General features: G+C 41.1%; 1 protein-coding gene across 5 annotated transcripts in view; it reads left to right on the top strand.

The window, feature by feature from the left end:
- RASA3 (RAS p21 protein activator 3) overlaps positions 1 to 27,055 on the top strand; it is a 197,384-nt gene that overhangs the window by 134,259 nt on the left and 36,070 nt on the right. For 4 of the 5 annotated variants that reach the window (XM_039542281.1, XM_039542294.1, XM_039542303.1 and 1 more), the window contains 2 exons: positions 25,151 to 25,231; positions 26,694 to 26,766. In XM_039542281.1, coding sequence (XP_039398215.1) covers positions 25,151 to 25,231; positions 26,694 to 26,766 — 154 coding nt within the window. Of the gene's footprint in view, positions 1 to 25,150; positions 25,232 to 26,077; positions 26,097 to 26,693; positions 26,767 to 27,055 lie in introns of those variants that run through there. The other variant, XM_039542320.1, reaches the window with a different exon arrangement.

The raw sequence follows: 27,055 nt of genomic DNA, 5'->3' as shown, positions 1-27,055 counted from the left end.
TGTCATAACTAATGTCAAGCAAAGGGAGCTTTTTAATTCCTTTTGAGTGTAAGTAGGTAGAAATGTGTTGTGAACTCATTTAAAGAGCAGACCTGCATCAAATAGCTCTTTAATGTGTGCAATATATAACAATGCAGCTAGGCAATTGAATCCTGGAAAAATTGTAATGTGGTTATTTTCACAGCTTCACCAGCATGTACCATGTTTATTGTTTTAATGGAATTCTCACAGGAGCAATGTTATGGGATATGATCCAACTTAAAAAAACAAACTTTTCCCTGAAAATCTTTTACCTTTAGTGAAGTCAAGTATAAAAATATAATTATGCAGGCCAAAAAAGAATTTTAAGAGCAACTAGCTAAAGACACAGACAGTTTTTTAAAGGCCATAGGAAGCAGGAAGCCTGCCTGTTAGTGGTGCCACTGGATAATCAAGGGACTAAAGGAAGACTCGAGGAAGACAAGGCTGTTGTGGAGAAGCTAAATTAATTCTTTGCATCAGTTTTTGCTGCAGAGGATGTGAGGGATCTTTCCACACCTGAGCCATCCTTTTTAGGTGACAGATCTGATGAACTGTGCCAGATTGAGGTGTCAGTAGAGGTGGTTTTGGAACAAATTGATAAATTAAACAGTAGTAAGTCACCAGGACCAGATGGTATTCACCCAAGAGTTCTGAAGGAGCTGAAATATGAAATTGCAGAACTACTAATTATGATATGTAACCTGCTGCTTAAATCAGCCTCTGTACCAAATGACTGGCATATCGCTAATGTAATGCCGATTTAAAAAAAAAAAAAGATTCCCAGAAGCGATCCTGGCAATTACAGGCTGGTAAGCCCAATTTCAGTACAAGGCAAATTGGCTGAAACTATAGTAAAAGAACAGAATTATCAGATAATTACATGAACATGATTTGTTGGGGAAGACTCAACACAGCTTCTCTAAAGGAAAATCATGCCTAACTAACCTATTCAAATTCTTTGTGGGAGTCAAGAAGCATTTGGACAATGGTGATACAGTTGATATAGTGTACTAGGGCTTTTTACAAAGTCCCACACTAAAGACTCTTAAGCAAGCAGTCATAGGATAAGAAGGAAGGTCATGGATCAGTAACTTGTTAAAAGTTAGGAAACAAAAGGGTAGGAATAAATAGTCCATTTTCACTGTGCAGAGAAGTAAATACCAGAGTCCCCCAAGAATCTGTACTGGGACCAGTGCTGTTCAACATATCCATAAATGATCTGAAAAAAGGGAGTAAATAGTATGGTGCCAAAGTTTGCAGATGAGTCTAAACTACTCTAGATCGGTAAGACCAAAGCTGACTGTGAAGAGATACAAAGGGATCTCAGAAAACTGGGTGACTGGACAACAACATGGCAGATGAAATTCAGTGTTGATGAGTGCAGAGTAATGCATAATCCCAACTATACATACAAAATGATGAGGTCTTAGCACTCAAGAAAAGGATCTTGGAGTCATTGTGGATAATTCTCTGAAAACATCTGCTCAATGTTCAGCGCCAGTCAAAAAAGCTTAACAGAATGTTAGGCACCAGTAGGAAAGGGATACATAATAAGAAAAAATTATCATTACGCTACTATATAAATCTATGGTGTGCCCATACCCAGAGCCGGATTTACAGTGAAACACAGGGCGCCCTGGCACGGGGCCCCATGACAGAGGGCCCCAGGGCCAGGCAGCTGTGGGGGCAGAAGCTTGGTCCTGCTGGCTCCTGCTGCAGGCTCCGCCCCCATCAGCAGCCAAGCTCCGCCCTCTCCCATCTCTTCCCCACCTCCTCCCCTGAGTGTGCCGCATCCCTGCCCCTCCCCTACAGCGCTTTCCTCGCTGCCAAACAGCTCAGTTGCTCCAGAAGGAAGTGGGAGGAGCGGGGCTGCAGCACACTCAGGGGAGGAGACAGGGAAGGGGCAGGGCCTTGGGGGAGGGGGTGGAATTGGGGCAGGGCAGAGCAAAGGTGGGGCCCCTGCACTCCCCCTACACATTCCCTTCCCCCCCCCCCCGCAGCTGCCTGCTGTGAGCTGCTCAGGACAATGGGCTGGGGTGGGCTGGGGCAGGGGGCTGGTAGCACCCCCACGACCCCAGTCCACACCCGTAGCTCCCTGTCCTGACTCCCGCACCCCCCTCACACACACCCCAGCCCCCTGCCCTCCCTGACTCCTGCACCACCCCACATCCACGCCCCCACCTTGAGCACCAAACGGGAGCTCTTGCACCCCTCCTCCACATTCCCACCTGCACCCCTCGCACCAAATGGGAGCTGCCCCAGGTAAGTGCTCCACACTCCAACCTTCTGCCCCAACCCTGAGCCCCCTCCTGCATCCTAACTCCCGGACAGACCCTGCACCCCAGCCCACTCCTACACCCTAATTCCCTCCTAGACCTTGTACTCGAGCCCTGATTCCTGCACCTCCTCACATAAACCCTGCCTGCCCTGACTCCTGCACACACACACCCCACATCCCCACCTGCGCCCCTCACACCAAACCAACCCCCTATCCCAGCCCTGAGCCCCCTCCCGCACCATAAGTCCTGACCAGACCCCACACCCCAACGCTTTTTTACTTTTAAAAGTATCCCTCAGTGATTTTCAAGTGGTCTGTGGAAAAATAAGTTAGACTACAAAAACAATCAAGGTACCTCACTTTATTTTCATTTACTTCCTTTACTTATAGGAGGAGGATAAAGAATGAAAAACAGGGGCGGGGGGAGATAAGAGAGAATATTCTTTTTCTTGGCTGGGTTCCAAGGACTCATAGACTCATATACTTTAAGGTTAGAAGGGAGCATTATGATCATCTAGTCTGACCTCCTGCACAAGGCAAGCCTCAAAATCTCACCCACCCACTCCTGTAACAAACCCTAACCTATGTCTGAGTTATTGAAGTCCTCAAATGGTGGTTTAAAGACCTCAAGGCGCAGAGAATCCTCCAGCAAGTGACCCATGCCCCACGCTGCAGAGGAAGGCGAAAAACCCCCAGGGCCTCTTCCAATCTGCCCTGGAGGAAAATTCCTTCCTAATCCCAAATATGGCAATCAGTTAAACCCTGAGCATGTGGGCAAGACTCACCAGCCAGCACCCAGGAAAGAATTCTCTGTAGTAACTCAGATCCCACCCCATCTAACATCCTATCACAGACCATTGGGCATATTTACCTGCTAATAATCAAAGATGAATTAATTGCCAAAATTAGGTTATCCCATCATACCATCCCCTCCATAAACTTATCAAGCTTAGTCTTGGAGCCAGATATGTCTTTTGCCCCTCACTACTCCCCTTGGAAGGCTGTTCCAGAACTTCACTCCTCTAATGGTTAGAAACCTTCGTCTAATTTCAAGTCTAAACTTCCTAGTGTCCAATTTATATCCATTTGTTCTTGTGTCCACATTTGGTACTAAGCTTAAATAATTCCTCTCCCTCCCTGTTATTTATCCCTCTGATATATTTATAAAAAGCAATCATATCTCCCCTCAGCCTTCTTTTGGTTAGGCTAAACAAGCCAAGCTCTTTGAGTCTCCTTTCATAAGACAGGTTTCCCATTCCTCGGATCATCCTAGTTGTCCTTCTCTGAACCTGTTCCAGTTTGAATTCATCCTTCTTAAACATGGGAGACCAGAACTGCACACAATATTCGAGATGAGGTCTCACCAGTGCCTTGTATAACGGTACTAACAGCTCCTTATCTTTACTGGAAATACCTCGCCTGATGCATCCCAAGACCACATTAGCTTTTTTAATGGCCATATCACATTGGCTGCTCATAGTCATCCTATGATCAACCAATACTCCAAGGTCCTTCTCCTCTGTTACTTCCAACTGATGTGTCCCCAATTTATAACCAAAATTCTTGTTATTAATCCCTAAATGCATGACCTTGCACTTTTCACTATTAAATTTCATCCTATTTAATTTTCATCCTATTACTCCAGTTTACAAGGTCATCCAGATCTTCCTGTATGATATCCCGGTCCTTCTCTGTATTAGCAATACCTCCCAGCTTTGTGTCATCCGCAAACTTTATTAGCACATTCCCACTTTTTGTGCCAAGGTCAGTAATAAAAAGATTAAATAAGATTGGTCCCAAAACCGATCCCTGAGGAACTCTACTAGTAACCTCCTTCCAGCCTGACAGTTCACCTTTCAGTATGACCCATTATAGTCTCCCCTTTAACCAGTTCCTTATCCAAAAATAAACCTGAGTACAGGGCCCTGTAAATCCACCACTGCCCATGGTGGCAGGGCAGTTCTGGTCACCCCATATCCAAAAAGATGTATTCAAATTGGAAAAAGTACAGAGAAGGGCAAGAGGAATGATTAGGGGCATGGAAGAACTTCCATATGAGGAGAGATTTAAAAGACTGGGACTATTCAGTTTAGAAAAGAGATGACTAAGGTTGGGGGTCTATAAAATCATGAATGGTGTGGAGAAAGTGAATAAGGAAGTGTTATTTACTACTTCACATAACCAGGACCAGGAGTCACTCAGTGCAATTAATGGGCAGCAGATTTAAAACTAGCATAAGGAAGTACTACTTCACACAGTGCAAAGTCAGCATGTCCAACTCATTGCCAAAGGATGGTATAAAGGCCAAAAGTATAACTGGGTTCAAAAAAGAATTAGTTATGTTTGTGGAGGATAGGTCACTCAGTGGCTATTAGCCACGATGGTCAGAGAAGCAATCCCATGCTCTGGGTGTCCCTAGGCCTCTGACTGCCAGACGCTGGGACTGGATGACAGCAAATAAATCACTCAATTTTGCTGTTCTGTTCTTTCCCTCTGAAGCATTTTGCACTGGCCACTGTTAGAAGACCAGATACTGGGCTAGATGGACCATTGATCTGACCCAGTATGGCCATTCTTATGTTCTTATCTACTCTTGTTAGAAATAACACCTAAACTTACTATAAATAAAAGAGATCAGAGAGAAAACCTGGGTTATCTTTCTAAAAGATATGCTCTAGCTCAAACAGAAGTTATGAGTTTGATGCAGAAATTATCGGGTGAGGGTTTTGGCTCAGGTAATGCAGGAGGTCAGACTAGATGAAAACATAGTCCCTTCTGGCCTTAAAATCTATGGAGAAAACTAGTGAGTTAGTTATAAAGTGCATAATATATCTGAAGCTTTAAAAATGTCTTTAATATGAACATGGATCTGAGCTGCTTGTATAATAACTGAAATTATGCAGCTAATATAGGATATTAATTAAGTCTGGTTATACCAGAATAGCTGCTTGACCATGCCCTAGATTGAATGGTGTTTTTTAAATGTTTTTTTAAAAGATTTAAATAACCAAAGAACATAAGTAATCCAAAAAGTCTTATATTTACATGGTCTTTCACTCTAAAAGATCCCAAAGTGCTTTACAAAGCTGCACAGAACAGGGAATATGCAAAAATCACTTCGTTCACAAATGAAGTACATCCTCCTCTGGGTTGGAACATGGTGGCTTTTAAGTGGGCTCAGAAGAAGTCAATGCCCTTTTAGGGCAGAAGCAAAACAGAATATTGTATCCAACTGGAAACTTGTTCAACAGAATGTTAACATTTCAAGTTGGCCAGGACACCAGGGCTAATACCCTTACTTTTGTTGTAGGGGAAATGCCATGGAATGTCTAACAACCCCAACTGGTCAAGACATTTAATGTCTTATTTGAAAGACTGCATATCCAACTGCAGACTGCTCCCTGGCACTGTGCTAGGGCAGTGCTTCAGTAGCCGCTTAGAGGGGAGAAGAACCACTTAGCAAATCATGAACACTATTCCCTGCAGCACCCATGTTGAGAGCATTTAAAAAATAAGGGACATCAGGCAGGGTCAGCCCATGTGGGCATTTTTGCAGTACCCGAACAATTATTTTACTTTTAATATTTAAATCCGTGTTTGTCCAGTTATAATGCAGGAAGATGCAACAATAGGAAAGCTTTACTTCTAGTGGAAGCTTTTTGTGTTTGGAGCCATTCCTTTTAGGTTTTCCATGGTGTGACATGACTTGACATGTTCTTTTCTGATGTCTGCTAGTAGTGCCTTCTTGTATGTATGTACAATGTGCATCTTCGAGTCATAGAGCAGCAGAAGGTATAAAATAATCTCTGGGAGATATGGCTCTTCTCAAGTGCCCTTATAAATGGACAGACCCATCAGTTTGGAGCCTAGCTCTGTATTCTAGACCAGCAGTGCAACTGAGAATGTTCAGAAACATGCAGCTCACTGTCATTTACCTGATATAGAAAGTGGGATAATAGGAGCTGTGGAAAGTGCTGGGAGAGGGGAACAAAATATGTAATTCAGCATTCTGTGACTGGTGAAAATTTCCTAAATTTAGTGGTTCATGAATCCTGTTTAGCCTGTATTTCTGTAAAGCCAAGCATATTGAGGATTTTTTTTAGAGTTAACTTATTGGGAAAATGTATTAAAACTGTGCAGGTTTTGTCTGTGTGGTGTTCTTGTTTGGAAGGAAAGTCTTACTTGTAGTCCTATGAATACTGTGAATTAAACAGAACTTTACAAACCTGATTCACTTTGAACTGTCAGAGCAGTGAAAGAAGATTGCGCAATTTCACTTTCTGGTTTTTGTGCATTAACTCAGTCCCACTAAACTATGGGTTACATTTATTTATTTATTTATGTATTTATTTATTTATTTTACTTTCCTAATGTTATTACAGATCTGCTATCTACTTTCAAGAGAATGGGTACCTGGGATTATACTGTTGAATGTCAATTACAATGGTATTTTCCTGATTTGCTAAATTTTGGGTGGGGCTTTTGTTTTGTTTGTTAGAAACTGTATTAAAAAACAATCACAGTCTTTAATGTAGGGTTGAGTCATCCTGAAATTCTCTCACTAATTACCCGCTGAGTTGCAGCATATTGTCTTATAACAAGGAGATGTGTTTCTGGGGGCTTTTTTGGGTTACTTTCTGATTAAGAGGGCATAAAATCCTTTTTTTTGTGTCAACTTTGACACACGTATTAGTTTTGAGAGGAGAATGGGCAAGTGTTGTATAGTTTGCCTGCATTACTCTGAGAAGTCATAAAACATAGTAGGTTGTTATTGTCATCAGCTTTAAGTATTGCTGATGAATCAGTTCAATTTGCATGCATTAATGAAAGTATTGCATCTAACTAGAGATCAGTCCCCTTTAATAATACAAAGTTATTAATCAAGATCAGTGTCTCTCTAATTACTAGGGCTGTCAATCACAGTTAACTCATGCAATTAAATTAAAAAAATTAATTGCGATTAATCACAGTTTTAATTGCACCGTTGAATAATAGAATACCAATAGAAATTTATTAAATATTTTGGATGTTTGTTCTACATTTTCACATATATTGTATTCCGTGTTGTAATTGAAATCAAATTGTATATTATTCTCATTACAAATATTTGCACTGTAAAAATGACAAAATAAATATTTTTTCAATTCACCTCTTACTGTAGTGCAATCTCTTTGTTGTAAAAGTGCAATTTACAGTTGTAGGGGTTATTGGTTTTTTTGTTACATAACTGCACTCAAAAACAAAACAATGTAAAACTTCAGAGCCTACAAGTCCACTGAGGCCTACTTCTTGTTCAGTCAATCGCTAAGAGAAACAAGTTTGTTTGCATTTACAGGAGATAATATTGCCCTCTTCTTATGTACAATGTCACCACAAAGTGAGAACTAGGGTGACCAGATGTCCCGATTTTATAGAGACAGTCCCGATATTTGGGGCTTTTTCTTATACAGGAACCTATTACCCCCCACCCCCGTCCTGATTTTTTTACACTTTCTATCTGGTCACCCTAACAGATAGAACAGGCATTAGCATGGTACTTTTGTAGCCGGCATTGCAAGGTATTTATGTGCCAGATATGCTAAACATTTGTATGCCCCTTCATGCTTCGGCCACCATTCCAGAGGACATGCTTCCATGCTGATGACACTCATTAAAAAAAAATATGTTAATTCAATTTGTGTTCTAGCAGTCTTGGATGATGACCCAGCACGTTGTTCATTTTAAGACACTTTCACTGCAGATTTCACAAAATGCAAAGAAGGTACCAATGTGAGATTTCTAAAGATAGCTACAGCACTAGACCCAAGGTTTAAGAATCTGAAATGCCTTCCAAAATCTGAGAGGGACAAGGTGTGGAGCATGCTTTCAGAAGTCTTAAAAGAGCAACATTCTGATGTGGAAACTACAGAACCCGAACCACCAAAAAAGAAAATCAACCTTCTGCTGGTGGCATCTGACTCAGATAATGAAAACGAGCATGCATTGGTCTGCACTGCTTTAGCTGGCTATCAAGCAGAACCCATCATCAGCATGGACGCATGTCCACTGGAATGGTGGTTGAAGCATGAAGGGACATATGAATCTTTAACATATTTGGCACGTAAATATCTTGTGATGCCACCTACCGAGCAATTGGCTGAACAAGAATTAGGACTGAGTGGACTTGCAGGCTCTAAAATTTTACATTGTTTTATTTTTGGATTCAAGTTTTTTGTACATAATTCTACATTTTTAAGTTCAACTTTCATGATAAAGAGATTGCACTACAGTACTTGTATTAGGAAAATACTTGTAATAAAAATATATAAAGTGAACACTGTACACTTTCTATTGTGTTATAACTGAAATCTATATATTTGAAAATGTAGAAAACATCCAAAAATATTTAAATAAATGGTATTCTATTATTTTTTAACAATGCGGTTAATCGTGATTCATTTTTTGACTACTAATTACTCATATGCATGCAGCCAAAGTTGTTTGAGTTTTACGTATTTCAGTTTATGTTTTGAAGACACAATATTTCACTTCTGTACTGTCAGCAGTTACATCTGCTTTACATGAACCAGGAGATACCAGATGTGGTCTCCAGAAGACTGTGGACTTTGTGTACAGTTTTAGAAGCACTATTGATTGTTTTCTATGTATATTAATAATCATTGATTTATTTATATTCCTAAATGTGAATTATTTTCTTTTTTTATTAAAATAGATGTATTTGCTGCAGTACTCTAACTACATTTGCAAATTATGTGAAGTGGGAATCTACATGAAAAAATCAAGAAAAATTTATAAAATATGTAAGATATCTATACACCTAAGGAGTTAAAAAGAACTTTGTTTTTATACTTGTATAGGCACAGAAAGTGCAGATTTTGGGGGAGTAGGGTAAAGATGAAAAAATAAATTAGCTGAGCTTCCATCCTGGTAGTTCTGCAACTTTTGTTTGTTTTGTTTTGTTTTAAAGCTGAATTTTGTATTTTAAACTTTCAGTCAACTAAAGAACATAACTTAAAAATGGCCATACTGGGTAAGACCCAGGGTCCATCCAGCCCAGTATCCTGTCTGCCAACATTGGGCAATGCCAGGTGCCCCAGAGGGAGTGAACCTAACAGGCAATGATCAAGTGGTCTCTCTTCTGCCATCCATCTCCACCCTCTGACAAACAGAGGCTAGGGACACCATTCCTTACCCATCCTGGCTAATAGCCAGTAACCTCCATGAATTTATCTAGTTCTCTTTTAAACCCTGTTATAGTCCTAGCCTTCACAACCTCCTCAGACAAGGAGTTCCACAAGTTGACTGTGCGCTGTGTGAAGAACTTCCTTTTATTTGTTTTAAATCTGCTGCCCATTAATTTCATTTGGTGGCCTCTAGTTCTTATATTATTGGAACAAGTAAATAACTTTTCCATATTCATTTTTTCCACACCACTCATGATTGTATGTGGCTCTATCATATCCTCCCTTAGTCTCCTCTTTTCCAAGCTGAAAAGTCCTAGCCTCTTTAATCTCTCCTCATATGGGACCGGTTCCAAACCTCTAATCATTTTAGTTGCCCTTCTCTGAACCTTTTCTAATGCCAGTATATCTTTTCTGAGATGAGGAGACAACATCTGTATGCAGTATTCAAGATGTGGGCATATGATGGATTTATATAAGGGCAATAAGATATTCTCTGTCTCTTTCTCTATCCCTTTTTGAATGATTCCTAACAACCTGTTTGCTTTTTTGACGGCCGCTGCACACTGCATGGATGTCTTAAGAGAACTATCCACGATGACTCCAAGATCTCTTTCCTGATTAGTTGTAGCTAAATTAGCCCCCATCATATTGTATGTATAGTTGGGGTTATTTTTTTCCAATGTTCATTACTTTACATTTATCCACATTAAATTTCATTTGCAATTTTGTTGCCCAATCACTTAGTTTTGTGAGATCTTTTTGAAGTTCTTCACAGTCTGCTTTGGTCTTAACTATCTTGAGCAGTTTAGTATTGTCTGCAAACTTTGCCACTTCACTGTTTACCCCTTTCTCCAGATCATTTATGAATAAGTTGAATAGGATTGGTCCTATGACTGACCCTTAGGGAACACCACTAGTTACCCCTCTCCATTCTGAAAATTTACCATTTATTCCTACCCTTTGTTCCTTGTCTTTTAACCAGTTCTCAATCCGTGAAAGGATCTTCCCTCTTATCCCATGACAACTTAATTTACATAAGAGCCTTTGGTGAAGGACCTTGTAAAAGGCTTTCTGGAAATCTAAGTACATTATGTCCACTGAATCCCCCTTGTCCACATGTTTGTTGACCCTTTCAAAGAACTCTAACAGATTAGTAAGACATGATTTCCCTTTACAGAAATAATGTTGACTTTTGCCCAACAATTTATGATGTTCTATGTGTCTGACAATTTTATTCTTTACTATTGTTTCAACTAATTTGACCAATACTGATGTTAGACTTACTGGTCTGTAATTGCTGGGATCACCTCTAGAGCCCTTTTTAATGGCGTTACATTAGCTATCTTCCAGTCATTGGGTACAGAAGCTGATTTAAAGGACAGGTTACAAACCATAGTTAATAGTTCCACAGTTTCACATTTGAGTTCTTTCAGAACTCTTGGGGGAATGCCATCTGGCCCCAGTGACTTGTTAATGTTAAGTTTATCAATTAATTCCAAAATTAATTGATAATGACACTTCAATTTGTGACAATTCCTCAGATTTGTCACCTACAAAGGTTTGGGAATCTCAGGTTTGGGAATCTCCCTAACAACCTCAGCCGTGAAGACTGAAGCAAAGAATTCATTTAGTTTCTCTGCAATGTCATTATCGTCTTCAGTATCAGAGGGGTAGCCGTGTTAGTCTTAGTTATCGTCTTCAGCACTCCTTTTGTTATCTCGATTGTCCAGGGGCCCCACTGGTTGTTTAGCAGGCTTTCTGCTTCTGATGTACTTAAAAAACATTTTGTTATTACCCTTTGAGTTTCTGGCTAGCCGTTCTTCAAACTCCTCTATGGCTTTTCTTATTACATTTTTACACTTAACTTGGCAGTGTTTATGCTCCTTTCTATTTACCTCACTAGGATTTGACTTCCACTTTTTAAAAGATGCCTTTTTATCTCTCACTGCTTCTTTTACATGGCTCTTTTTAAAATTCTTTTACTGTGTTTTTTAGTTTGGGGTATACATTTAAGTTGGGCCTCTGTTATGGTGTCTTTGAAAAGTGTCCATGCAGCTTGCAGAGATTTCACTCTAGTGACTGTACCTTTTAATTTCTGTTTAACTAACTTCCTCATTTTTGCATAGTTCCCCTTTCTGAAATTAAATGCCACAGTGTTGGGCTGTTGAGGTGTTCTTCCCACCACAGGGATGTTAAATGTTGTTATATTATGGTCACTATTTCCAAGCGGTCCTGTTACAGTTACCTCTTGGACCAGATCCTGTGCTCCACTCAAGAGTAAATCAAGAATTGCCTCTCCCCTTGTGGGTTCCCATACCAGCTGCTCCAAGAAGCAGTCATTTAAAGTATCGAGAAATTTTGTCTGTGCTTTTCGTCCTGAGGTGACATGTTCCCAGTCAATATGGGGATAATTGAAATCTCCCACTATTATTGAGTTCTTCATTTTGATAGCCTCTCTAATCTCCCTTAGCATTTCATAGTCACTGTCACTGTCCTGGTCAGATGGTCGATAATAGATCCCTAATGTTATATTCTTATCAGAGCATGGAATTACTATCCATAGAGATTCTGTGGAACATGTGGATTCATTTAAGATTTTTACTTCATTTGATTCTACATTTTCTTTCACATATAGTGTCACTCCCACCTCCCGCACGACCTGTTCTGTCCTTCTGATATATTTTTTACCCCAGAATGATTGTGTCCCATTGATTGTCCTCACTCCACCAGGTTTCTGTGATGCCAATTATATCAATATCCTGCTTTAACACAAGGCACTCTAGTTAACCCATCTTATTATTTAGACTTCTTAGCATCTGTGTACAAGCACTTTAAAAACTTGTCACTGTTTATTTGTCTGCTCTTTTCTGATGTGTCAGATTCTTTTTTATGTGAATGTTTCTTGTCTGATCTGGCCCATACTTTATCCTCTTCCATCCTCTCCTCCTCACTATAACCTGGAGAATCTCTATCAATAAACTCTCCTCCAAGAGAAGTCTCTGTCTGATTCACGTGCTCCTCTGCAGCAATCGGCTTTCCCCCATCTCCTAGTTTAAAAACTGTTCTGCAACCTTTTTAATGTTAAGTGCCAGCAGTCTGGATCCACTTTGGTTTAGGTGGAGCCCATCCTTCCTGTATAGGCTTCCCCTATCCCAAAAGTTTCCCCAGTTCCTAATAAATCTAAACCCCTCCTCTCTTCACCATCATCTCATCCACGCATTGAGACTCTGAAGCTCTGCCTGCTTACTGACCCTGCGTGTGGAACTGGAAGCATTTCTGAGAATGCCACCATAGAGGTCCTGGATTTCAGTCTCTTTCCTAGCAGCCTAAATTTGGCCTCCAGGACGTCTCTCCTACCCTTCCCTATGTCATTGGTACCTACATGTACCATGACCACCGACTCCTCCCCAGCACTACACATAAGTCTACCTAGATGCCTCGAGAGATCCACAACCTTCGCACCAGGCAGGTAAGTCACCATACGGTTCTCTCAGTCATCACAAACCCAGTTATCTATGTTTCTAATGATCAAATCTCCCATTACTAACAGCTGCCTTTTCCTAATGACTGGAGTTCCCTCCCCCGGAGAGGTAACCTCAGTGCGAGAGGATACCCTAACACCATCTGGAAGGAGGGTCCCAACTATGGGAAGGTTTCCCTCTGCTCCTGTTGACTGCTCTGCTTCCCTGAGCCTTTCATCTTCCTCAACAGTGCAGAGGCTGTCTGACCGGAGGTGGGACAAATCTACAGTGTCCCGCGAAGCCTCATCAACATACCTCGCTGCCTCCCTTAGCTCCACCAATTCCACCTCCCTGGCCTCTAAAGCCCGTACGTGATCTCTGAGGGCCAGGAGCTCCTTGCACTGAGTGCACACATACACCACCCGCCCACAGGGCAGGTAATCACACATGCTACACTGAGAGCAATAAATAGGATAGCCCCTACTCTGCTGCTGGGCTTCTGCCTGCATTCTCTCCTACAACTACCAAGGTTAATGATAGGGTTTTTGTTTAAATCAAGAAGTTTTTATTATAGTTTAGTTTAAAGGCTTTAAAGAATAGCAAGTGTCCCTTGCCCTCTTCCCACTCCCCTTCCAAACTCCCTCTCGAAACTCCCTGTTAGCGGCCCCAATTCGCAAAGCATTAACATTTATTTGCAGGGAGTTTGTGGGTTCGTAGGCCTTTTGGAAGAAATGTGTTCTGAGATGAGATGACTTTATCTTCTGTACTCTTTCCTGTGACAGCTATAGCCAGAGTTAGGAATATCTGTAGATACACGTTATTTATTTACTTGTCAAGATCTTTATTTAAAACACCCAGTCTGTGACCAGCATGGAGTAGTTCTGCCCCCTATTTGGCCCACCATGTCAGAATCTGAGAACTCTTAGCTAAGGCTAGAAGGTGCTGCTTTTGTCTTACTGTTCTTTTCCCGCAGTTGAACCCTCTTTTCTCTTTAGAACACTTTTCTCATTTTTGCTTACCTCCGTTGTGTTCTTTGTTGTTCTGCCTTGCTTCTTGTCATCTTAAGTGGCTCCTTTACTCTCTCCTCTCCATCTGTCTTGAAGATTCAGCTCTTCTTCTTTTCTTTCTATTCTTTTGGCAACCTGATCCACTCCCATGGCTTCACCGGCCACCTCTGTGGGTGATTCCCAAATCTGTCCATGTTCTGGAAATTCTCCTGTTCCTTGCATCTCCTCTTTGATGTCCCCACACCACTGAATTTCAGTCTTTCCAGAACTGGCTTCTTATATTTTGTTCTCCTGACCCCTCTTCACCTTCCATCTTTTGATATTGATATGGTTACCCTTCTGTTGAACAGTACAGGATGTCCAGGACCTTCCAGATGGGCTTCCCAGTGGAAAGAGAAACTGTTGACCTGGAATCTGGGTATATTCTAAGTGTAGCTTATTTTGTGTGTGCACACATTACACCAGTCCTGCAGACATCCTGCAGGCAATCCTTTTTTTTTCGGGACTAACAACCCAGTATCAGGGAAGAACTCTGCCTCAAGGACTGACTCCAGTTGGAGACCAAGCCAGACCACAAACTCTCCTGTTGCTCTCACAGCTCCTTCTACCTTGAACCTTGTATTATATCCAAACTAATACCACATGGCATATCTTCCAAAGACTGATCATTTCTTCTCAAGCTAAGAAAAAGATCATAGAAGACTTCTGTGAAGCAGTGCGAGCTGGTGACACCTGCCATGACAATATCATCTTTGCCATCTCCCAGACTCTCAACCTCTATTTAATTTTGATTCTTTCTTTCATTCTGCTCCCATATATAGAGTCCCTCATTCCTTCTATTTAATATTGCCCATATCCACTATCCCCATAGCTCAAACCTTTGTCTGGGCTCGGATCATCTCTCTCCTTGTTTATCCCTTAACCACCTCCATTCTGTCCTTCTCTCTTCTTACATTCCCCACTAACTACCCCATTTTATCCCAAATGCCACTACAGTGGCTCTTTTCAGGTCACCTACTCCTTGAATACCTGGTTTCCTGTCTTCCTACATCCAACTGGAAATACTTCACTTCACTTACAAGGCCCTACATAATTTCATCTCTCCTCACATCTCGGCTGTATTCCCTCCTACGCCCCTACTCATTCAGTATGCTGCTTCCGTTCCTCTTGCCTTTTACTCCCTTTGTTTCTTTTCACACACTTTGCTTTGCACTTTCTGTCATGCTGCTACCTGCATTTGAGTCTCTGTCTCCTCCGAAAATCTGCTTCTTCTAAAAATCTTTCCTCCTCCTCACCAGTAATTTCTCTTTGCTCTCTCATGCTTGAACTGTTATTCCATGTAATAAAATGTAGTACTGATGCCAAGGCAGATGTAATGGTCATTAAGTGCACATGTTTAAAATTCCACTAAGCATCTGTGTGTTCCTGCATGTGTCCTCATTAATGGCCTTGAGGTGTCTTCAACTAAGAGAATTTAACTAGATTTTTTTTATATTAACACTACAGAATATCTTTTTATTCTTATTTGTCTTTAAGGGAGCTTACAGCTCTTTTATAATTGACTCATAAAATGATTAAACTGCTAATGAATTAACTGCCTGTCCTGCGAGAACGGTATGGTTGACACACAGTTTTTATTCTGCTTCCTTTATTTAGCATGCCAGATGGTCCTGTGTGTATGTGCATTTTTTTTAAATATCTTTCTAAAGCTGTTATTAGGAGCCAGCCTTGGTATTTTGAGCCACAATGTGGAGACCTCTCTCATTGGTTTTCATATTATTAGCAGCAGAAAAATGGAAAAAAAAATCCATGTGAGTCAAAAATCCTTAAACTCTTATTTTACAAAATGAAACTCTGGAAAAAGTCCACTTTAGAGGACATCTCTTCAGTGAAATAGGGTCAGGTTAGAGTTATACAAGTGTTGGTGTTATTTTTCTTTTGCATTTAATTTAAATAAAAATTTCATCAGATTTTGTTATTGTGGTTTTAATGTAATATTGATTCCTCTTTCCTAATAACTTTGTCTTAACTCACTTTTCTCTTACATTAGCCCTTTATTTATTCATTATACTTTATGCATTGTCTTTGTATAGGGTGACCAGACGTCCAGTTTTTAAAGAGACAGTCCCGTATTTAAGCCCTCCAGCAAGCATCCTGACTTTTTCTTAAAAACGGGCAAATTGTCCCGTATTTTCTGTCTCTGTCTCTCCCTCCCCAACCCCCCTCAGTACTGGCGGGTCCTGCTGCTCTCCAGCTGCCCACCCACCAGCGGTGAGTGTGGGGAGGTCCAGTGGCTGACGGTAGGGGTGGGTGTGCAAGGCTCGTGGCTGACCGAAGCTGCAGTGTGCAGGGCCAGACTGCTCCCCCTGCTGGTCTGTCACACAGCCCCCCCACCCCCACGTGCTGGCTCTTGGCCAGCAGGGCCCCACCCCCCCATCCCATTTCCGGCCAGCACTGGCTGCGCGCTGTGAGCTGTGGTTGCTGGTGAGTATGGGCACATGCCAGGCGGCAGTCAGCTACGTGTCAACTTTGCTGGCCACCAATCTGGCCTTTACAGGCTCCCCCTCTCGCTGTCCTCTCCCTGATTTGCCCCTTCGCCCCCCCCCCAACCCTGCTGCTCCTCCATATCCCCACCGGCAGGGCACATCCCACTCCCAGCGCTGTGCGGAGAACCAGCCCCTGGTCGGAGCGCTCAGCTCACCAAGAGCCTGGCCAGCAGGCTCCTTCCTTCCCCCACTGCCTCTGGCTGGGCTGGCGTCCTGGGAAAGCCCAAGACCCTCTGGCCCATGGCGCTGGCCTGGAGGAGCTGAGCCCTGCATGTGCCAAAGCCCCGCACAGCACTGGTGTGGGGAAGCTGCTCTGCCTCTCAGCTAAATTCTGGAGTGGTGGTGGGGGAAGCCATTTCTAGCCTATTCACACCCCAGACCTGCAGGCTCCACAGCACCCCGCAGCCGCAGGTGTGTGTGTCACCTCTTCCCTATGAACCCTAAAGCCTTAAAGATAAGAAGGTAAATAAAAAGAATCTAACTACTCAGTATTTCTTAACAGGGATCAGTCAACTTGATGTTAATTTGAACGTTTGTACTACATAGTTCTGATTGATTGCCATTGAAGTCACTTGAATACGAGTAATTTTACCAGGTGTCCCGTATTCAGCATCGGGAATTATGGTCACCCTATCTTTGTATATTAAGAACATAAGAACAGCCATAGTGGGTCAGATCAAAGATCCATCTAGCCCAGTAACCTGTCTTCTGACGGTGGGCAATGCCCGGGACCCCAGACAGAATGAACAGAACAGGTAATCAAGTGATCCATCCCCCGTCGCCCATTCCCAGCTTCTGGCAAACAAAGGCTAGGGACACCATCCCTGCCCATCCTGGCTAATAGCCATTGATGAACCTATTCTCCATGAATTTATCTATTCTTTTTTTTTAACCGTTATAGTCTTGGCCTTCACAACATCCTCTGGCAAAGAGTTCCACAGACTGACTGTGCACTGTGGGGAAAAAATACTTCCTTTTGTTTATTTTAAACTTGCTGCCCATTAATTTCATTTGGTGGTCCCTAGTTCTTGTATTATGAGGAGGATTAAATAACACTTCCTTATTTACTTTCTCCACACCAGTCATGGTTTTATAGTCCTCTATCATATCCCCCCTTAGTCGTCTTTTCCAAACTGAAAAGTCCCAGTTTTATTAATCTCTCCTCATATGGAAGCCGTTCCATACCCCAATCACTTTTGTTGCCCTTTTCTGAACCTTTTCCAATTCCAATATATCTTTTCTGAGATGGAGTGACATCTGCACGTAATAGTCAAGATGTGGGCGTACCATGGATTTATATAGAGACAATATAATATTTTATATCTTCTTATCTATCCCTTTCTTAATGATTCCCAACGATTATATTGTCCCAGTAGCATTGTAAAATTTCACTTAAAGTTAGGCACATGGTAAAGGACTTTGCTGAATTTAGGTCATAATGTACACAAACAAGGAGGGCAAAGTTAAAGCTGGCTTGTAATGTTAGCATTGGCATTTCCCGATTTCTCTCCTAGTTTCTTTTTAATATGGAATTTTTAGGGTTTTTTAGGAGAAGAATCAGAATAATTTGCCTTTAGTATTTGCCTAGGTCATCTGGCTATACTCCACTAGTAAGCCAAAAGTAGAAACTAGGTTGACCTACCATGCCATTGAAGATATTATGCATTGTGTGTGTAAAAATCTCAGTGTCCCGAGGCTCCCAGATATTCATATGGAAAACTTTGTGAAGGAAAGAAGGAATACTGTGCAGCCCTTTCCCTACTAAGATAGTGCACATTTAAAATGGGTGAAATTTTGTCCCCACTCAAGTCAAGGGAAGTTTTGCTTTTGACTTGAATGGAGCCAGGATTTCACCCAATGTCTCAAACTGGAACTACTTTATGAATATTGCTCTTTCTTTTCCTTCACACACATGTACCCGCACAACATGCATCCTTGAATAACGAGAAAGGTATGTCATTTTCAAATAATTGATTCTCCTTTAAGGAAGGGATAGGGAGTCTACATGCTTGGATTACCCTGCTGCCTTCTGTAGCTCTGCTGAATGATTCACTGCATAGGGAAACTATAAAGGCAGCACCATTCGCTATTATGTAGGCAATTGGTAGTGATCACACCTCATGATTGAAAGCCCACATGCAGCAGAAATATTAATGTTGTCAAATGTGAGCTATTTTGTCTTCTGTTCAGAAATGTTTATCCTTCCTTTACCTTCCTATCCCCATGCATTTTAGTATCACTCAGTGTAAAGAACAGGGACTATTTCTAAAGTGTGTGTATGTTTTTCTTTAGGGAATTTGCCCTTGCAACGGTTTAGGTTATGAACCACACTGAAAGCTGAAATCATTTTGTTCTTGTTCTTTGAAACCTGCTAATTTTATAAACCACAAGCAGAAAATAGTGAGGCAGCTGCATTAAGAGTTTTCTCACATGGCCCACCAATAACTCCACTCTAGCCCAACTTCTGTAGTTGCAAAGGATAGCTCAGTCACTATCAGCTGAGCTATAGACTCTAACAATAATCAGTAACTATCAGCTGGACTGGAAAGGGTCTAGCAACAGCAGCCAGACATTTTGTGTTTGGGTCTCTCTAGTCACACAACTTGTGTTAGGTACAAATACCTTGCTTAACTTGTCATTTCCATTCATTAATCTAGCACTCATAAGTAATGTTAATGTTAATTTTGCAAATAAGGTAAAAGCACTTCATTTTTGACTGATTTTTTTTAAGTTGGTGCCCAGCCACCATCATTGCCTTATAGAAGAAGTGAATGGGTGTTCTGTGTAGTTTTTACACAGATATGTTTTATCCAGCAGAATCAGATCTTAATATGATTGTTAGAACAAAGTTGCAGCTATTCATTCTAACACCTTTGCTGCTTGTGGATTACAGCAACTGGCAGAGGTGGGATTATTCATTTACCTGACAACTTCCTTGTGACAAAAGAAAGAGGCTCATAATTCAAAGCAGTTCTGCAGTTACAACATTTTTTCACAGCTGGTGAAAGTGCACTAAAGCTGTGAATTAAACCCTGTTGTGCATTGCTGAATTTTATTGCATCTCTCACTGGTGCTCAACAAAATGTGGGAGCAATAATTAGCCTTGCTTCAAGCTTCCTTTCCCCTCCCTCAAATCAGAAACTCGAGTCTGTTGCATACTTTCTCTGTCCTTAGATGTTAACTGCTTTTAAATTACCTGAGAGGCATTGGAGCAGCTTATGTCAGCATCTGTTTCCTGTTTTTCTACATATTCTTTCTTTCAAGGTTGTTTTTGCTTTTCTCATTCCCTCTGCACACACAAAAGAAACAGAACATTTACACTTGAACTCAAACTCATCTTGACTGTTCAAGTGGTGCTCTGCCTTCATGGTTTTTAGAAGTACTCCTACTAAAAGGGGCAATATTCTATACGCCCACGGGTGTGCTTTCATCTTAGACTTCTGATATTTCATCCTGTATTGCAGGAGAGCTGGATTGGAAATGATCCATTCATGAACAGTGGAAAATCTGCTCCCTGAGATAAACGTCTTGAGATGGCCTTTCATTTTCTTGGCCATCCTTAAGGGAAAGCAGAGTGGGCATGTGTTTGTCATTGGTACATAGTTTTGAGTGGGAGTAGGCTTTTCTCCCCTTAATAATTGTTCAGTTCAATTAGGAATGTGGTTTGGTCACACTTTTAGTAATATCTGTGCTATTTGAATTTAAAAAAGTAGAACTTGCTGAAGGTGATTGGTTTTAGCGTGCTTAAAATAATTCCAAACATGTGCCCCTATTTCTACTTCCTCTAGACTAGAGGAACCACTCCATATGCTCTCTGATTTGTGGGGATAAGAGGAGTCTTCCAGTTCCAACTTGCTCAGCGCAGAATTTGTGGCTCGAATTCAGCTCCTATATGGCAACACTCTGCAGTGTCAGCAGGCTGCTAAGCCAGACCCGTAGAGGACTTCTTAAGTCTCTTGTCTATGCAGAAGGTGCATACATAAAAAGGTCATAGCGCAGAGCAGAAATAAAACCAGCAGGTGAATATCCAATATGTCTCCTTCTAGGCAAGGTGTCTGCTTCTGTTGATCTTGAACTTCAGTTTCGCCAGAGTATTCAGAACCATATAAAGATTTTGCCGAGGAGTAAATATTTTAAGGTTTGGTATTTTAAAAACTGTACTGTGTCTGGCTTTAGTTCAAAATATGAAATTTGTCCTTCCATGGGAATTGTTATTTAATAACATTAAGATTTGAAAAAATTCCTCATTTTTGCTGAGTTGTTTAAATTAAGGCCAACTCTCTATATATACACATCTTTATTACACTTTTACAGGAATTCTGCAGTAAAACAGCATGTGACATTACATACCATATGTTCCAAATTCCTACGCCTGTGGATAAAGTTAAAGAACATTAGCTGTAACTTTGAATTTTCTTTTATTAATTGTCACAAACTTAGCATTATTTTTGTACATTAGTAAACTGTACATTGAGGTGTTGGAAAAATAGTAAGAATAAAGTATGTTAGGTATCTTACAATGCAAATAAAAAGACACTCCAGCCCAGAAGGGCTTAGGGCAGGGGTCGGCAACCTTTCAGAAGTGGTGTGCCAAGTTTTCATTTATTCACTCTAATTTAAGGTTTTGCGTGCCAGTAATACATTAACATTTTTAGAAGGTCTCTTTCTATAAGTCTATAATATATAACTAAACTATTCTTGTATGTAAAGTAAATAAGGTTTTTAAAATGTTTGAGAAGCTTCATTTAAAATTAAATTGTACAGCCCCCGGACTGGTGGCCAGGACCCGGGCAGTGTGAGTGCCACTGAAAATCAGTTTGCGTGCTGCCTTTGGCACAAGTGCCATAGGTTGCCTACCCCTGGCTTAGGGTCATAGGTACGACTCCGTGGGTGCTCCAAAATTAGTGGGTGCTTAGCACCCACCAGCAGCCAAGCTCTTCCCTCCCACACTTCCACCCGCCGGCATACCTGCCAATCAACTCCTCCCTCCACCCTCCCAGCGCCTCCTGAAGGCTGTGGAACAACTGTTCCGTGGCATGCAGGAGGCACTGTGAGGGTAAAGGGAGGGGGGCGGAAAGAGGCAGGGCAGGGGTAGGGCAGAAAGAGGCAGGGTGGGGGTTTAAAGGAAGGGTTAGAGTGGGGGTGGGTTCTGGAGCTGAGCAAGGGCTTGAACATCCCTGGGGAAAATTAGAAGCCGGTGCCTGTACTTAGGGTTTGTCTACATGGGAAAGTTTTCTGTTATACTAGTATAATTATACTAGTATAGTTAAACTGGTATAGTTAAAATGTTTAAGAAGTAATATTACTCTCTGTGTGGACATTTTTATTCTGCAGTAAATGGCCCTTTTTGTGTTTAGTTTAAACGCAACATATTCATAAATGATCTGGAATAGAAGGGTAAACAGTGAGGTGTCAAAATTTGCACATGATATAAAACTACTCAAGATAGTTAAATCCAAAGCAGACTGCAAAGAGTTACAAAGGGATCTCTCAAAATTGGGTGACTGGGCAACAAAATGGCAGATGAAATTCAAGGTTGTGTGACAAAGTTCTTCCTCTACCTTGGTGGGGTCCTGCGCTTATTGGCAGATTTTCTCACCTCAGAGATTCACCATATGGGTCAGGAAACAGCCTAGAGACCTTCCCCTCAGGTAGAAGCCACAGTCCAGGTCAATTCCTCCTGTGTCTGATCAGGAGTTGGGAGGTTTGGGGGGAACCCAGGCCCGCCCTCTACTCTGGGTTCCAGCCCAGGGCTCTGTGGATTGCAGTTGTCTATAGTGCCTCCTGGTACAGCTGCACGACAGCTACAACTCGCTGGGCTACTTCCCCATGGCCTCTTCCAAACACCTTCTTTGTCCTTACCACAGGACCTTCCTTCTGGTGTCTGAAAATGCTTGTACTCCTCAGTCTTCCAGCAAGATGTCTTCTCACTCTCAGCTCCTAGTGCCTCTTGTTCCCAGCCCCTTGCATGCATACTCCAAACTGAAGTGAGGTCCTTCTTAACTCAGGTGCCCTGATTAGCCAGCCTGTGCTAATTGATTCTAGCAGTTTCTTCTTATTTGGCTCCAGGTGTCCTAATTAGCCTACCTGCCTTAGTTGCTTCTAGCAAGTTCCTGCTTGTTCTGGAACTGCCCCTGTTACCTTACCCAGGGAAAAGGGATCTACTTAATCTGGGACTAATCTATCTGCCTTCTAACACTCTCCTGTAGCTATCTGGCCTGACCCTGTCACAGTTGATAAATGCAAAGTAATGCACAATAGAAAATGTAATCTCAACTCTACATATAAAATGATGAGATCTGAATTAGCTGTTACCACTCAAGAAAGAGATCTTGGAGTCACTGTGGATAGTTCTCTGAAAACATCCACTTGATGTGCAAAGGCAGTCAAAAAAGCAAACAGAATGTTGAGAATCATTAAGAAACAGATAAATAAGATAGAAAATATCATATTGCCTCTACATAATTCCATATTATGCCCTCATCTTGAATATTGCATGCAGATGTGGTCACCCCATCTCAAAAAAGATATATTGGAAATGGAAAAGGTTCAGAAAAGGGCAACAAAAGTGATTAGGGGTATGGAACAACTTCGATATGAGGAGAGATTAATAAGACAGGGACTTTTCAGTTTGGAAAAGAGACGGCCAATTAAGAGGGATATGATAGAGGTCTATAAAATCATGACTGGTGTGCAGAAAGTAAATAAGGAAGTGTTATGTATCCCTTCTCATAACACAAGAACTAAGGGTCACCAGATGAAATGAATAGGTAGCAGGTTAAAAACAAACAAAAGGAAATATTTCTTTACACAATGCCCAGTCAATCTGTGGAACTCTTTGCCAGAGAATGTTACAAAGGTCAAGACTGTAACAGAGTTCAGAAAGGACCTGTCCTCCAGGAACTTATCTAGTTCCACCAATGGCTATTAGCCAGGATGGGGAGGGATGGTGTCCCTAGCCTCTGTTTGGCAGAAGCTAGGAGTGGGTGACAGGGGATGGATCACTTGCTGATTACCTGTTCTGTTCATTCCCTCTTAAGCATCTGGCATTAGCCACTGTCGGAAGACAGGATACTGAGCTAGATGAACCTTTTGGCCTGACCCAGTATCGCCGTTCTTATGTTCTTACACTCTTATTCCAGAATAAGTGTGTGTCCACATGGGGAATTTTATCAGTATAACCATATCAGTTTACAGTGATATCTTATCTTATACCATATAACTTTCCCATGTAGACCAGTCCTTAGAGATTTTCATTGACTAAAGCAGCACCAGTGTACGACACAGTTTCATTAGAACTGATATAATGTTTGCCAAGCTGCAGTGTGAAAACACATGTTCATTTATAAAAATTGCATCTTCCCTCAACTGGAAATGACATCTATTTAACCTACCATCTTCCCTCTCCGCTTCACCAACTACTGTAGATTATGCTGCTGTAGTCACTTGTGCAATGGAGAGTCGTGTGTGTATATATAACACTCATATTGCAAACACAAGTTATACATAAATATAAACAACACTCACACTATAAACAAAAACCACCTAGATAAATTTAAATTCCAGAACTATAGTAAGCCCAGGATTATGTATTGACACACGGTACAGTGTAATTTGACCCAGTTGCAAAGGGAATGGAATACTTTTAAATGGATCAAACTCCTGCTTTTTGCCTCTCTCTTCTCTATGCATTTCAAACATGAGCTGCCTCAGCACACCCATCTCTCATCACTTCACTTTCTAGAACATTTATTCCTAGTCAGCCCCCCCCCCCAAAAAAAAAAATCAACAAACACACCTATTCAAAAAGGAACTTGTTTCAGAAGGGAGAATCCTAGAGGCTGTTTTGCCTTTTTTACCAATAAGTGCTACATTCCTTGAGAGCTTTTTAAATTGTGAAACCTGAAACCACACTAACTTATATTAGTTCCCTCTTTGGGTGAGGTGGGAACATGGAAGTTAGAGCTGTAAATTTTTCATCTTAAAAGATTCCTTGCTTGGAGGAAGTCAGAGCAGGGTGACTCAACCATTCTAGTTGCATTCTGTCCCTTTGGTATCACATCACTAACTTCTTGAAAGCAGAACTGAAAAACATGTTTGTTCATTCTTTCTGAGTTTCGTTGTTAGGATGTTTTACTGGTTTGGGAAAAGATGGGTTTGGCGTGATTGGCTATGTATTCTGGCATATTACATTTTGTTAAAGTACATAGGCCTTTGTGCGTGTAACACTGTGAAACTATTTGTCTGATACCAGGATCATTCTGCAGTCTTTTCTCATCTTAAACATTGGGGTTTTTTTACATGTACAAGTAAACAGTGATTGATATGAACTGTCATAAGAATGTCACTATGTCCTCCATACCTATAGTAGCAACTTTCATGAACTGTTGATTGTTACTGATGTTTCGGGTGTTGTAAGAGACCTTCAAATTAGAACTCCTCTGTAGTTTAATGTTGGCTTCTGACCTTAATGATGGTATTACTTTAAACTGGGAAATAATTGTTTGGTCTAAGACAAAAAAAGGATACAGGATCATGCTAGCACCATTTGTATCCCTTAATAAGGAGCATTCTGAAAATGAGAAGACACTAACTTTGGTTGTTCCGTCAAGCTCCTCTTATTTTGTCCGGTTCTTTTTTGTTCTTCTTTCAGAGTTCTAGAATGCAAAGGCCTCCCAATAGTGAATGGACAATGTGATCCCTATGCTACAGTTACCTTAGCAGGACCATACAGGCAAGTATTGAAAACTGAAGAGCTTCCGTTTTGTAGGGCTTCATAACAGATGGTTTGGGTTTTTATTTATTAGAAATCTGCATTCTAAAATCGATAGAGGATTTATTTGGCCATTGCTACTTTATTTATATAATGTAATTAACTATAAGTAGCTTGAGGCTTATTGCAGTTTTGCTTCTTTTAAAGCTTTGAACATTACAAAGTATATAATTTGTGGTCAAGCTTAACTTGGTTAGCTTCTCACTTGGCAGTTGGAGGTCAGTATTCAACCAAATTGCTTGTCCATTTTGCAGTAGTGGGGAGGGGAAGAGAGGGAAAATGAATATATAACAGCTTTTTACTTGTGCTTTATTCCAATATGACATTGAACATTTGGGGTCTTCTTAGTTATGTAGTTCAGCTCCTTAATACCTGTGGAAAGTGCTATTATGCACAGCTCAATCCTGTGGGTATAACGATCCGCCAGAATAGATAGAACTGCAGAATGGGTCTTACACAATATCATCTATTGAATTATTTATTCTGCATCAGTCTTGTTCAGCCTAACTGTAAACATAGTCATGTTAAATTTGAGATTAAATTTGCACATTCCATCTTTCAATTTTTTATATTATTGGACATGTCAGTGGCAATTTGTGCTCCTGCTTATCAGGAGAATCATCTCACGAGTTCTTATTCTGGAAGAAGCAAAGTTGAACTTCTGTGACTACAGAAACTCATGACACAGATACTTCATAGTATTTTACAATGGAACGTGGAGGGGCGGGGGAGTGCTATGAATGAGAGACATTCTTGACAAATCATTGCCTCAGATGCGGAGCAGTCTTTGAAGGTTGATTGGTCCATCTTCTTATTCTCTGACCAGGTATCTTATTGTGCCCATCACAGGTGGTGCTGTATTTGGGTTATATTATTCAGTAGTTGTTTTTAACTACTGTATTTGATAAGTGAAATCTTTTTAAATTACACCAGTTGAGTATTACTGAAATTATAATTGGAATGAGTTTTTGGCTGGCTCATCAGTCTTGACTGTCTTAAATATGCCTCTTCCCCCACCCCTCCAAAAAAAAATCCTGTTAAACTGTATAACTGAACTGTTATGATTCCACTTGCTAGGGAACTGAAGGCAAAGAACACTGTCTACCACCCATCAGTTTTCTTTGCTTCCTGTCTTCAGAAGCATGCAGCTTAGTCCTTTCCATTGTCTAGTCATTGCCCAATAATTGTTCTTGGACAGAACGATTTACAGGATTGGGGCCCAAGAGCTCCCAGTTCAGTGTGTGGATAACAACTGTGGATACTTAATTGATTTATGAAATCCATGCGCATGCGATGCTCTCCCCCATAAAGAGGTGTGCCTCGTTGCATGCTGCATGGAGTTTATAAAACTTCTGAGTTCTGGTAATTGCTCATTAGGACCAGACACTTCTGCTAATGTTCACTTTTCTTTATGTCCATGCAGATCTGAAGCCAAAAAGACTAAAGTTAAAAAGAAGACGAACAATCCGCAGTTTGATGAAGTGTTTTATTTTGAGGTTGGTATTTCAAAGGAATGAGCGATAAACTGAAATACTACACTGTAGATAGTTGGCACGGCATCCTGCTCCATCTTGTGCCAGCTGTCTGCTTTGAAGACTCTTTCAAAGCACAGTGCAGAGCCAGCGATATCTCAGATCAGAGTAGATGTCTGCTGAGGCAGCAGTGTGTCAGTTTTTCAGGTGACTGGAGTCAAGTTCTCTAGGTAGTCTTTCCTCCTCAACAGGGTTTTCTGTCCCTCCCATCACAGACAATTTTTGAATTAGTTCTGCTAAGTGAGTTTTTTCC

Source organism: Mauremys reevesii, linkage group 1, assembly GCF_016161935.1.
Source record: "Mauremys reevesii isolate NIE-2019 linkage group 1, ASM1616193v1, whole genome shotgun sequence".
NCBI lineage: Eukaryota > Metazoa > Chordata > Testudines > Geoemydidae > Mauremys > Mauremys reevesii.
This window is presented reverse-complemented; position numbering and strand designations above follow the sequence as displayed.